General features: G+C 28.6%; 1 protein-coding gene across 1 annotated transcript in view; it reads right to left on the bottom strand.

Annotated features, from left to right (window-relative positions):
- Nucleotides 1-14,016, bottom strand: part of cwo (transcription factor cwo) — a 78,570-nt gene extending 64,554 nt beyond the window's left edge. Inside the window, exon 1 of the mRNA XM_071183123.2 lies at nucleotides 13,904-14,016. Coding sequence (XP_071039224.1) covers nucleotides 13,904-13,968 — 65 coding nt within the window. The 5' untranslated portion in view covers nucleotides 13,969-14,016. The remainder of the gene's footprint in view (nucleotides 1-13,903) is intronic.
- Between the last annotated feature and the right edge of the window lie 697 nt (nucleotides 14,017-14,713).

Genomic DNA, 14,713 nt, shown 5'->3' with positions numbered 1-14,713 from the left:
TTCATAAACAAAATAATCTTAACTTTTTGAAAAATATCGACTAAAAAAACGCAATGATGAGTGAAAAGAAATTAAGAAAGTTGGTGGAGCCTTTATAATTATTAAATCACTTTTAGTATCGTTCGTAAACGGTAAAAATTTTTTTACTTTTCAATTATTTCTTGTAATGTAATACTGCCTCTGACACTGCATCTTTTAAAATGATTCTGATATGACTCAGTTAAAAATTATTGCACGAGGAAATGTTTAAAAATCAAACATTTAATTACGGTATTCATATCGACAAGTCGTTGTCTTCCATTTCCAATACTATCTGGACTTAGATTATTTAAAAAAAAAAAAACCCAAATAAATTCTAGTTCTAAGAACTATATCTGCAAGGACAGGGCGCCAGAAAATGATTACAACTGATAAAAGCTACATCTAATCTGAAAATTTAAAACTATTTTAAAGAACAAATAAGAACCGCGGCACCTACCCCATTAATATAAAAATTAGAAATTAAATGTAATCAATTTAAAAACAATAGCTCAATAATAAAAATAATTATAATGACAAAAATTCAATAATATCAACAATAATTTTTCAGATTAGCACTTATTTGCAGTTATTTAGATCTAAGATAAATAGTTACTCATCTTTGAAATTTCTTTAATTTCAAAAATCAATTATTGATAAATTTTTTGAATCTGAATGAAAAAAAAAAATTTTGAGACTAATTTGTTTTTGTTGGATTTTATATATTGGTACAAATATAATTCCGAAACTCTAACAGATTTTTTTTAGTAACTATTGGAATGTTTCTATACTTATTAAATTCTAATATGTATTTTTATTAAATTCTAATATGTATTTTTATTACATACTAATATGTATTTTTATTAAATTAAATGTATTTTTATTAAATTAAATGTATTTTTATTAAATTAAATGTATTTTTATTCATTATATTTAAAAAATTTACAAAAGGGACACCGGTGTCCCATTTGGGTCAAAGGGTTAATATTGAAATAAAAATCAATTTGTATGTTGAAATAAAAATCAAATGTTGAAATAAAAATCAGTTTGAAAAAAAAAAAATGGATTGGCTACAGTCGTGTGTTCTAAACTTTTGGATATTTACCAGCAATCGCCCCTTAAAAAATACTAAGGTTCAAAAAACGTTCCAATATTATTGTTTGCAAATTAGTCTCACGGAGAGAAAAAAACAAATAAATCAGCAAATGACACTATCTTTGAAACTTAAAAGAATATAATTTTCATAAAAGACTTGTTTATGATTAATCATAGGTTTAAATTCTATGCTCGCACATTTTTTTTTTACTACAAAATATCTGCAATAATATTTAAAAAAAAAAAATTCTTCTGTAACATAAATATTAAAGTTCCTTAAATGGATGTCTTAAAGATGTGAAAACAACATCTTTAAAACAGCCGTTAACCATATTTATCAAAGAAAGTGGAAACTTCCATTGCTTTCAATTTCATTAACTATTGAACGGTGATAAGATAGCAGCAGAAGATGAATGAAATGATCCTTCATTTGCTTTAATGATGTCGATGTCATCCCCCAGGCCGTATTAACCAGTTAGATTGGGTGAGGACCATTTTATCTTAGCTGTAAGTGCAAAAAGGATTAAGTCAGTATAAAGTGCTAAAAGCTGAAGCTTAGCTTTAAAATTTAATATTTATTTGTTATTGACTATTTTCTTTGCTAAATTTTTAAGTATATTAAAATGACCCATAAATTGAAAAAAATGAATTAGTAATTAGGAAGAGAGTCATGGGTAATAATTAATTTAACTACAAGTTAGCGTCTAGTGGAATTATTAATTAATTTGGTATAATGCAGACAGTGCAAATGGGAAATATGGGAAAGGGGCATCTGCTGAAACCAACAGGATCAATTGATCGGCATTTGATTTTTATCCTCTTTCATATGTAAAAAACGAAAAAATTTAACTTTCATTTAACTATTTGTTTATTTTTTGCAATTCTTAAAGACATTAATTTTCTCTTGTTATTGAATATTGAAAGTATTAATTTTGTTCTACAATGTAATACTTTTCGATGTGAATAAATTTTTTATTTTTTCTCTATTTGTGACAGATGGGTACTTTCCAATCAAGAAGAATACTGCTGAAATCATATGGTCGTGCATGACGTGTTAATGTTACAGTTATTAGGCTTGATTTATGTTGCTTTTGTTGTCGTTGGCCATATTATAGAAAAGGGACGCGACTGTTCTTGTTTTCCAGTGGCGCCATCTATGGCCAAGATTTCGACTTCTGCCACACCCATACGTCACACCCATTCATAATCTGGACCCATTCATACATCCACAGATTGTAATTTTGACCTGATCCAGAGAACAATTAATCTCCGATTCAGTTCCCCCAGAGGTATAATTTGTTATGGGAACATCGAGGACTTTGTGACTCGATGGATTTAATGTGCACCAGTCACCATTTACTTCACGGTGAGTCTTCGGCCGGTTGGATTCGAACTCCTATTCTTACCAGTGTATCTCGGCCAGGGTTGGCTTATTATCACACTATTTCAGTTTTCGGAGTTAGCTTAAGTTTTCATGATTCTCCACTGACTCCGATTCTTTTATTGGCTGACTTTTTATGTGTAAATTACCTAATGCCAACATTTGAAATACAGCATTTCCTGTTATGTAAATTCTATCTATGGAAGATCTATGGAAGCTATCTATCTATGGAAGCTATCTATCTATCGATCTATGATAATCTATCTATGGAAGATCTTACTTTTTGACGTTAACATGTTTTGATATGATAAAAAAAAAATTCTTAAATTGAAGTTACTTGAAGAATTATTTTGAAGTTATTGATAAAATATTTTTCTTTGTACCAAGCAGCATAACCCTACAATTAAGATTAACATCAGGCCACAAAGAAAAAAAAAATTCTATCGTTGGGATTTAAATTTGTCGACGTAGTTTATATAATTAGAATATCAATTGGCTTATTTCTTTTGATTAAATTTTATGATTCAGATTTCCTCTCGTTGCTATGCGATATTTCAAATTTGCAGTAAATTTTTTTTACCAGTCCAAAACTTTTGTGGGTGTTTAAAATGTGACAATTTAACCGTTGTTATTTAAAATAAATATTTTCACATAATTCCCTAAATTTTTTTTTACTAAATGTTTGTCTGTCTTTATGCCCGTATGTTTTTAAATCAAATGTAAAATTTTTATTTCATTCTTGCTTCTTTATTCATCTTAGTTTCTTTTTAGTCAAATTAATAAAAAAAAAATTTACGTACTTGCTTTCGCGAGGTTTAATTCCTGGAATTAAAAAACTGATAATATAAAAGATTTTGCATTAATGTATTTATGTGATGTACTAAGTGTAGGATAAGTTATAAAATATAACCTTATTATAATCTAATAGTGAAATAACTTTGTTAAACTCTTAAAAAACATAATTGTGATTGAGGATATCTATGATCCGCGTTTGTTTAATTTGTGATCGAAAATATTACTGAAATTTAATTGTAAAGAATTCCGAATTAGCATATGTTAATGTATATTTTATCTTTATAAATTTAGTAAGTTATAATTTATTAATTTAGTAGCTACTTCGATTTGGGAGAGTCCTTTTTTTAGTTTCTGCCAGTCAAATAATTCAATCGTTCCCCGCAATGGATCGACTTGTTGGTTATTGTGAATATTCTAATTCTCATTTGCACTGCCAGTATTTAAACCAAATTGATTGTTTTACTTCTCTCGCCAACTGGATACCTTCAAGTGCGGTCACGTGTGGATAAATCGTCAGCAGCCAATCAGGTTCGACAAACACACGTGACGTCTCGTGCAGGAATCCGATTAAATCTGATCCGAAAATTTATTTAGCGTGATAATAATCCGAGCCTAATAGTTATAACGTTAACACGTCATGCACAAGCACATGATTATGCACACTCATGTGATTTCAGCGGTATTCGTTTTCTCGATTTGAAAATAGCCATCTTTCACAAATTATGGAAAGACAAAAAAAACATTTTTATTTACATCAAAAAGTATTTCATTTTTTGTAAAACAAAATTATTACTTTCAATATTCAATTACGAGAAAAAGTAAAGTCTCTGAGTATTGTAAAAAATAATAAACAAATAGTTAAATGAAACTTGAAATATTTACGTTTTCTAGTTTGATATTGGATAAAAATCAAATACCGATCAATTGTTCCTTACAATGGATCGACCTGTTGGTCGTTGTTGTCCTAATTCTCCTCTGTACTATGTGTGCCATACCAAATTTAATTATTTCACGAGTGACTAACTTTTAAATAAATTAACTATTAAAACCTCAACCATTTATATATTTAAAACCTTAACAGTATTTGCGATGCTCAAAGAAAAAGCTATTAAAATGAATGTTTATGACTTTAACTGTTTGTACAGTTTGAAATAGGGATTATTTTTGGTACAAATTACATAGAACATCAACCAAACATCACATGATCTGAAACGTGACTTAGTCCTCTTTGTAAAGGAGCAAACATATAAGGAGTTATTAATGAAATCAAAACGTGTGTAGAAAGTTACTAGCGGCGATTAAAAGATGATATCACACTAATTGATTTTTTGCTACACCATTTTAATAGAGTGATTATGGCTCTGTCATTAGCTACGTTGATATTGAGTGTGCGTTGATATAGAATAGTGATATTGAGTGTGATATTTATTGAGTATGCCAGTACCGTTGGTTCTTATGTAACTAAAACGAAGAATATTTTTTTAACTACATAAAAATATACTATTAGAATAGCTCAAAATGCAGCGCCACAAAACTTAATTTTCTTAAATTATAAAAATTTAAAAACTATTATTTTAAAAATTTATTCTGTTATTATTATTAATTATCAATCAGTATTTAGTGTTAATTATTATCAACTATTAATTTTTATTAATTAATAATTTTTATTTATTAATAATTATTATCAATTATTAATTATGCTATTAATTGTCCTATTATTGTTTTAAAGTCGATATCCCCGTTATATATTTTTTCTGATGCTCTAATTACAAGTAAAAATATATTTTGGTATGTTTTAATTATTAAAAACAGTCTAATAGTTACTAAAAAAATCTGTTTGATTATCAGAATTATATTTGTGCTAAAATTTAAAATCCAAAAAAAAAAGTAATTTTTTGGTTATAATTCAAAAATTCATCAATAATTAATTTCATAAATTAAAGAAATTTCAATGATAAATAAATGTTTCTCTTAGATTTAAATAACTGCAAATAAATGCAAAGTTTTTTCTTTAAATATCGTTTGGAAGAGTTTACCCTTAATTCTGAAAAAGAGACCAGTGTTTTTTGTTGTATTTCATAATTATAAATTTTTGAAATGTTAAATATATTTTTCACTTATTTTGATTTAAATTAATACAAAATAATTTTAAAAAATATGAAAAATAGGTTTAATAAAAATTCTGAGCCAAAAGGTTAATAATAATAATTACTTTTAACTTTTTCTGTTAGCCCTCTGATGGTGTATTAAAAAATAGAAGGCGATAATTCATTTAAAATTAAAACATTTTAACGATGTTAAAAGGCTTTATGTTATCCTTCTAGTGTTGAAATGCTCGGCTTCGACTTCAATTCCAGACTTTTCCGTCTTAGAATTATTCATTTATAAATTTTATAAACTTCTGCAAAAATTTTCACCGACACCTGGGAAAAACATTAACACAATTAATAAGTAATTGTTAATTTCAATTCATATTTGCACGATTAGAGTTATGAGTATTTTCCTTAGAATTACACTTTACATTAAGACATAACAGTTACAGAAATATATTTTACAAAATGAATTTGTACAAAACATTAAAATTGTACAAAACCATTATGAAAAAGATCACAAACTCACACTCAAATTTCCAAATTTATAAATTATTGTTATCTTCTGTTGCATCTTATTATTTCATGAAGATTCTTTGAGAATATACTGCAACTAGGAAACTTATGCATACACTGTAAAAAATGGTGTTGAGGTATACTAAATGTATCTCTGTGTACAGAACTGTGGTTATCATGCATAAAAGTAATTAAAATTGACTAAAAATAACAATTGGGTACTTGCACTTCGAGAAGAAGATCAAACATACCCACACATGTGACCTATTAGTCAGCGACAGCTGATTGTCGATAAACAAAATGGAGTGTCAAAGTTGAGCTAAGTTTCTCCACATAAGTTAGAATGTTAATAAATGTAAAGTTAATACAGTGCCGTATCGCGCATTGAATTTGTTGAAATATAATTCCGTCTTAGATTTTTTATTTGTTTATGTATTTTACTGTAGAGCGTAACATGATTTTTTTACTGCACCTGGCAACTTCAGTGCATAATTAGTTTGTTCTGCATTGCTTCGTGACTGTCTTTGTGTTATGTAAGAAATATATGGTGAAAGAATTGAAATCATTGTGAAAGAATCTTTGTGAAGGATTATAGAATGTGTCACTTAAGAGAATCGATACTTGATGGGGCAAATTAATTCGAAATAGATTAGAAAGAACAGTTGCTAACGCAAGAAAAGCCGCGTCTCGACATACCCACACTTTGTCACTTGCAGGTATTCCATTGTTTGTAAGAATTAGTGCAAATATATTGATAAAAATTTGATTGTTTTTAAACGAAATGTTTTTATTATGAAGTCATAAATGGATTCTAATGCGCGCGTAAATATGTGTTGTCCATAAGCAAACAAACAAAAAACAAATAAATAAAACTATGACACTGAAAAAGTAAATAAAAAATTTGACTGCATTCACTGTAAGAAATTTTAGTTAACCACAAAAACAAAACTGATGGCAATTATATACCAAAATTTTTTACTGTGTAGTATTAAAATGCATGAATGATCATTCGCATATTTTTTAATTAATTTTTAAAAGGATTTTAATAAATTTGGTTTTAGAATTTATGTACTTTTTCAATTGTTCGATCAAGTTCAAAAACGTTTGAATGTAATGCATTAAATTTGTGATAAGTAATAATTTAAATAACTGTCACAATATTTATTTGAGTAATAGTTTTGTTTTGATACTCACTATAAATATTTATCTAAATTAATTTCTAAGGTCAAAAACTCAGTTGCATATTTTAAGCTATAGGTTCTAATTTAACCCTACAGAGTCGGAGTCGAGCAAATTTTCCGATTCTAACTCCTACTCCTGCAAATTTATCTTCGACTCCAACTCCGATTCCAGCACCTAGAGCTGATTTTAGAAAGCAATTATGAAAAGTTTTTTGAATCGAGAAACTGGTAGAAATTATTTTGTTAATCTATCAAAACAAATCAAAAAATATTTTAATGACTAGTATTTCGTTACTGTGCGTTGCCGGTAATATCTCCACATAACATGAAAACATAATGGTCTAACACAGTTTTCCATTGTTGTTGGTGTGTTTTTACTGACCGAAAAAATCACCTGGAATGATTTAGTTTTCCCACAGTTATTTCCATATTGTTTTAGTTGTCATCAGCATAAAATTAATAAAAGTCATAAGGGTATTGTTTTCTTAAAAATACTTTTGCATCTCATTCAAAGGTATTATTACCTGTACTGCTAATATTCGCGATCGCAACACTTGAATACGCCCTCTAGCGGAGAAGATATTTTCAGGCTTATTTATTAGCATTTCATTAAGTTCTATCAGAATCATTGGTAGAGTAGGATGCCTTTTTTTTAGCAGCAAATAACGAGCGAAATTTCCCTAAGGAAAAGGCAGAAGAACTTGAAAAAAAGATCCAGAACATTGGTAAATCATTCTAAAATAAAACGCGCCCAACATTTGAAGAACAATTCCTCAATAATTTTTTCCTTTCCAACAAACTTGCAACCGATAACTTCCGATTTCGTGATCGCATACTGGTATATGACGGTAAAATACATTTTTTTTTGTCTTCAATTCATTATAAATTAGAGTGCAGTCAACACTGCTTACTTCATTCTAATGAATAAATGCGATTTCAGAACCAGTTATAGAATATTCTTCTTCTTCATAAAATATAATTCGGAACATCGGATTCTATATAATTCGGAAAACATCAATAAAGAATAATCTGAATTACTTGAAATAGTATCATTTGTGTTGATTATCAATAAATTTTCATCGTTTTCTTGGTAAGTATTTTTTAATTTTGAATGATTAATTCCAACTAAAATTCAGCTATTCTGTTTTTAAGTTACATATTGAAATTCTATTACAAAATTTTATTGCGTGATATGTCATCTTAGAGTAATGAGAAAGGATAATCTATGTATACATTATTTAAAAATAAAATTTTCAAACGTAGAGCGAATGAATTGAAGACATTTTGGAATTCTCCGGATTTATAACGTAGGTAAGTGTTATGATTTTAATAAAAAAAAAATTACCTTGTAAATAATTTATTTTTCTAATTTGATGATAGTTCTCTACAGAATGGTTTTCTACGTCTGTTTAAGAATTTTAAAAAAAAGATGAAAGTTTTTTTTTATTTCAATATAAGGAATTTTTAGAATCTTTTTTTATCGTAAGCATTCTTTATTTTATGTTTTTTAGTTTATGAATAATGATTTCTTATTGAAACTTTAAATGTTTTGATAATAAACTTTTTTGCACACTTAAGTGATATGATATTATGGATTTCTGTATACTTCTTGCATATTTTAATGTGTGAAGTTATATGATTCAGAAAAGCATGGAATGCAAAGCTTAAATAGGCCTTTCATATCAGATCTATAAATTTTGTAGATCGCTTTCGTTGGCATTAGGTTTTAACTTAATAAGAAGATACATATTTTTTTTCTGTTTATTTACAAATATTTTTCCTATGTCTTTTGAATGTTCCTTCTCCCCCTCTCTCTCTCTCAAAAAAAAAAAAAAAAAAAGAAAAAAGAAAGAAAGAAATTATATAATTCTACGCTACATGTTAAGATAAAGTTATTTAAGTAGGTGTCTGTTCTTATCAACTGATTTACAATTGTTACTTTGGTGCAAATTACATTAATATACTGTTATAAATTGCAGTTAAAGAGATTTGTTAAACGATTTAGAACAGTTTCAGGCACAATGTGATGCAGCACGCGAAAATTGTATATAATATATCCGCCCGTTTGATTAGCGAAAATATTAAGTGACGGTTGTGATTTCACTAAATCTGTTATATTTTTAATTTTAAACATTATTTTGAAAAATGATTACATAGAAAAATTACTTTTTTAACTTATAGATTTTATTAGAATCTTAAGAAACATATTTAGATGTGGGAGGTGGGATTCACAAGCGTTTTGTTCTTTCCAGCCTAAATTTTTTTAGTGAATAATTTTAACCTCTCGAACTGATTTATGCCAAGAAACAAAAATTATTGCAAACTAATCTTCGGGATTGGTGAGCGGCAGTGAGCAGGCCAACACCTCCTAGAAGAGAGATGGCATTAGCACGGATCAATTTAGTAGTCCGATGTAGCGAACATAAACTGCGCAGTGGAGCAAAAGTAAGTAAGATGTCACTACGTTCAGGCTTCTTAGCTGCGCAGTAGGGGAGTTCGAAAGATGTCATTACGTTTGGACTACTAAAGAAACAAATTTATTGTTTATGGTAACCCGTGTTGAGGTCTTCTCTTCATGCACTTGTTATATTATTCAGATCTAATTTTTGGCATCTAATCTAATCCGTGGTTCAGTGGTTAAAAGAACTGTGTCATTTTGAGAGACTTGGGTCCAACCTTCCTGCTTCAAATCAATTGGTACCAGCTTGAATTACGGTGGTTCAGGGGATAAAGAGTTCGTCTCCCGATAAGGTGACCCAGGTTCGATTCTAGATTCGGCTGATCAACAACTGTCAACAGTGCTGACATAAAATATCCTCAGTGGTAAACGGATCATAGATTAGAATCCCCTGCTTCCCGTCAGGTCAATCGCAGGAGGTTTTTGCGGTTTACTTCTCCGTGTAACGCAAATGCGAGTTAGTACCATCAAAAAGTCCTCCACGAAAGCTATTTTGTCCCAATGCTTGATTCAGGATATCCCTTGTCTTCTGGACTGGATTCAAATTTACAAGGTCATGGAGTTAAACATCAACAGTCGTAAACTCAAAATTGGGTTGGCTGTTCAATGTTATAAAATAACATATATCTGTTATAAAATTAAAATAAAGTAAAATAAAATAAAATAAAATAAAATAAAATAAAATAAAATAAAATAAAATAAAATAAAATAAAATAAAATAAAATAAAATAAAATAATTTTTATGACTGTTTGAATCTGTAGATATGTAGATTTTCTAACTATCTACAGCAGAGATGGCGAATATTTTTCGATCCGTGTACCAGTTAAAGTACGGTTCATTATTTTTGGATAACTAGTCTGCCACTAGTTATTTTTCATTTTAAATAAACTTTTATACTTAGATATGGAACCATGTAATTACAACGAGTAATTATATTTACTGCTGATTTATTAAATTACTTCTAATGGAAATTAAATAAACAGTATTTATTAAAATTAATTCGGTTTAATATTAAGCTAAAATAAAATAGAAGGCGAGTGAATAACCTTTTGCGACAATCAATGAAATAATAAGGTGATTAAATGTTAGATATTTTAAATTTTTTATTGTATGAATAATTAGATGAAACGAAACAATTTTAAATAAAATTTAAATACTATGTAAATACTATGTAAAGTAATTTCTTGTGGGCCCCGAAATAACTTTCACGTGCTACCTTGTGCCACGCGTGTCATGAATTCGCTATCTCTGTTCTACAGGCATTTGAGCTCATTTCTATAAGACAAGAATATGTCATGCTAATTAAAATATACAATTATTTCAAGGCACCCACATGCGCCCAAAACTGCAACAGCTTGTGGAAACTTTATTTATTAAAAATTTAATCTATTTAATTACTTAATCTTAACTACCACTATCACTTACATTCTCTTAAAATGTAATATCTATATATACTATATATATGGTCACATTGCAAACCATACTTATTTGAAGCAAAATTTTTCCCAGCATTCCCTTTCAGTAGTAAATTGAAAGAAATATGCAAGAAAATGTTGCTAATTTCAATCTCTTTCAGTAAATGTTTGCTTTTTATTGGTCACCAGATTTTACAGTTATACGCGCACAGGAGCCTACAGCACTTTTTACGATATTACGGTTTTAAATAAGTAATGAAGATGGGAAAATGCTAATGAACATTTTTCAAGATTATTAGATAAATTTTGCTAAAGTTGTAAAATTAGTTTTTTTTTCTTTTAAAAGTATTCGTCTCTTTAGTGTTAGAAAATAAGACTTGTAAGTTTGAAGTGAAAAAAATTATTGTATTCTGCAAACAATTGATAAATGACACTTCTTCGGTATCGTTTTCCATTTTCAATTAAAAACTTACATCGTTAAGTAACCCAAACATATGCTGTGACAAAATTTATCATTTTTGAAAACTATCTTTTGTGTATTTTGTATTGCAAATGCGAATGATATTATGAAACAACCAGACTACTTTTTAGTTGGGGGAAAAAAAACGCAGACGATAGATATATCTATGCAGGCTACGGATTGCTTTAGATCAAATGACTCTCTAACTATTTTGGCCATATTTTACAGATTGCTACTATCCCCACCACCCAGCCAAAAAACGAAATACAGAGGAACAAACAAAAGAAAAAGGTGTACGTTTATTCAGAGAAAGAATGCTTTTGTGTCTGATTTCGTAACTTAACATCGTCTGCACTAATTAAGTAGCATTTTGAAGCTTTCACCTTGAGCTTTATCATTAGGATATGCACTTCTTTCTTGAAAATTTGATCATCAGAACAAAATTTTGTTTTGAGTCATATCATTTTTCTTTTGGACAGAGTACACAACTGTTGTGGTGCTATCCATATATAAATCCACATAAATAACCAAAAAATTTAATGGTTAATATATCATTTCAGGAATAATTAATTTTATTGCTTTTCTTATGTAAAAATATTAAAATTTGCAATAATTTATCGATTTGTTTTTACAATTGATATCTTGTATAGCACAAAAGCGCATTGTTTAAGAACACGCTCTACAGGCAGACGACATTTATTGTGTGTTATAGCACATAGAGGGTCATATTAAATATGCAAAATATCACCGAAAATAATATTTACAAAACAATTTTAAAACTATTGATAAATTCCACTTAAAATAAAATAATGTTTTATGTTGCAATAAAGAGTAAATGTAAATTCGATCAGATCTAGAAAGAAGCACGAGTCCAAACATGCAATTTTTAATCGAAAACAACCGGCTGTCGTTTTACGCTTCAACTTTTTAGTTGCTCAAGGTTCAGTTCTTTCACTCTTTTGTTCTAAAACTATTTATCTCGGTACAAAAAACCAAAGTGCATTCATAATTTTTGACATTTTATTTTTGAGCAACCGTACGTACTTGAAAAAAAAAAGTGTAAAATGGCTCCATCAACAACTAGTAGCAAAGATCATAGTGCGGCGGACACTGGAACTTATCTCTATTTTATTTTGGTGCAATCACTTTGTCACGTTTCTGATAGTAAAAAACGTGAAACTGTGTACTTTTTCACGTAAGCTCGTGCTACTGATACGCGTGGCATTTTACATTTTAGAGGAACCGAAGTACGGGGGAACTTATCGCTTTACTCGTGATATTTTTAAGTGTTTTTTTTCCTTCTTTCTTTACTGCTTTCAGACGCATCCTGATAACTTTAGACCAGCTAAACTAGTAAGTTAAGAGGTTTAACAGCCTTGGTTAGGCTAGAAAATAAAAATCAGGAGAGTATATACCTTTATCAACCTTAAAAATAGAGTGAATTTATACATTAGTTATTTTGTGAACTTAGACAAAAAACAATTTGCTTAAAAATGCATTGTGTTAGGAAATATTGCACTGCAACTAAATTTTATTGTTTATGTAAAATAATGTACATATTTTCCGTCGTTTTTTTGGATTAGGGAGATTTTTAATACACTGGGGCCGTACATGCATTTCGTAAACGCAAAACGGGGGAAAGGTTTTGTAAATTGTATATTTTTTCTGACAAGGAGTACAGTAAGTGTATAAGCAATGCCTACGAAATATACTAAAATTCTCTTATTTTAATATTTTAACTGGGGCCGTTTATATATTTCGTAAACGCAAAAAGGGGGAAAGGTTTTGTAAATTGTATATTTTTTCTGACAAGGAGTACAGTAAGTGTATAAGCAATGATACTAAAATCCTCTTATTTTAATATTTTTTAAACTAAAAAAAAATTACATTTATTTTTAAAAAAAATACACTCGGAAAAATTTGAAATTCGGAATAAAATTTGGGGAAAGAAAAAAAGTTGTAAATTTTTTTTACAATCAGTTTTAAAAGTCAAGAATTTTGACAGCAGAAGAAAAACACAAAGGATTCTTAAAATTTCATAAAATGAACTAAGCGTAATATTTATTTTATGCGAAGTTGCGTCTTTTATATTCACATTAAATTTATGAATTTAATCTTAAAATTAGATAACCAAAGAGTAAAAGTCAAAGTTAAAACAGAAAATAAAGGGGGTTGCAATTTTCTTATGTATACAGGAAAGGGGTTTGTGATTTGCTTATTTTTGGGGACAAGGAGAGGTGCGCGTCCTAGATAGAAAAAAAAAACATGCTTACATAATATTTAAATAACCTTCTTTCTTTCTGATTATAGTGAAATACTTTCTGTGTTTGTCAAAAAGTCAATTTTTTACTCAACAATATAGTTCAGCAGTTTAAATTTAAAAAATAAAACTTCAAAAGCGAACATAGAGATTTTCAATTTAAAAACTTCAAGTTTGAAAAATCAGTAAAAAATAAAATCTGTTAACTTCAATATCTAGATTTTTTCACTTACTTCAACATCCCACTGAGGCTAGGATGAATGAATGAGATAAAATCGCGAACTGATTTTAACCCCATGGAGATCGCAGATGGGAGACCGGTGTCCCTTTCATGTATGTATTTTTCTGACACTATAATTTCAAGAAAAAATAAACTTTAGTATTTTTTTTAATGATAAAAAAAGTCACATAGTTACTAAATAATATCTGTACGATCATCGGAATTATATTTGTACTAAAATATGAAATTCCAAAAAAAGTTTGAAGAAATTTTTTTTTATTCATATTTAAAAATTTATTAATAATTTATTTTGTAAATTAAAGAAATATGAATGATGAGCAACTGATTCTCTTAAATCTAAGTAACTGCAAATAAGTGCAAATTTGAGAAATAATTGTTTGTAAGTGAGCCGTGCTTGGAAGATTTTACCTTTAACGCAGAAAAAGACACAATTGCTTCATGCTGTATTTTATAACCATAAATTATTAAATTCCTAAATAGAATATTTTTCACTTATTTTGACTTAAATTAATACAAAATAAAGGAAAAAGTATGAAAAATATGTTTAATAACAATTTTGCGTCAAAGAAAACAAGGAAGCGTGCAAGCTGTTCCCAGGACTGGCGGGCAGTGGCGTAGCCTCAATTATATTTAAAATATAGCCTATATAAAAGCTCTGGTATCAAGCAAGACGAAAGGATTAGGTGGTTTGAGCGAAAAGAACTGTTGTGCATGGGGTTGGCGAGCGAACAGGGGATGAGTCGATGAGTCCCGAAGCTGTACTGATGAGTATCGAAAGTACAAAAGTTGGAGTATTAAATAA

Source organism: Parasteatoda tepidariorum, chromosome 7 (genome assembly GCF_982258835.1).
Source record: "Parasteatoda tepidariorum strain Cologne lab strain chromosome 7, Ptep-v5.0, whole genome shotgun sequence".
NCBI classification, from domain to species: Eukaryota; Metazoa; Arthropoda; class Arachnida; order Araneae; family Theridiidae; genus Parasteatoda; species Parasteatoda tepidariorum.
The sequence above is the reverse complement of the archived record's forward strand: the minus strand, read 5'-3'. Positions and strand labels throughout refer to the sequence as shown.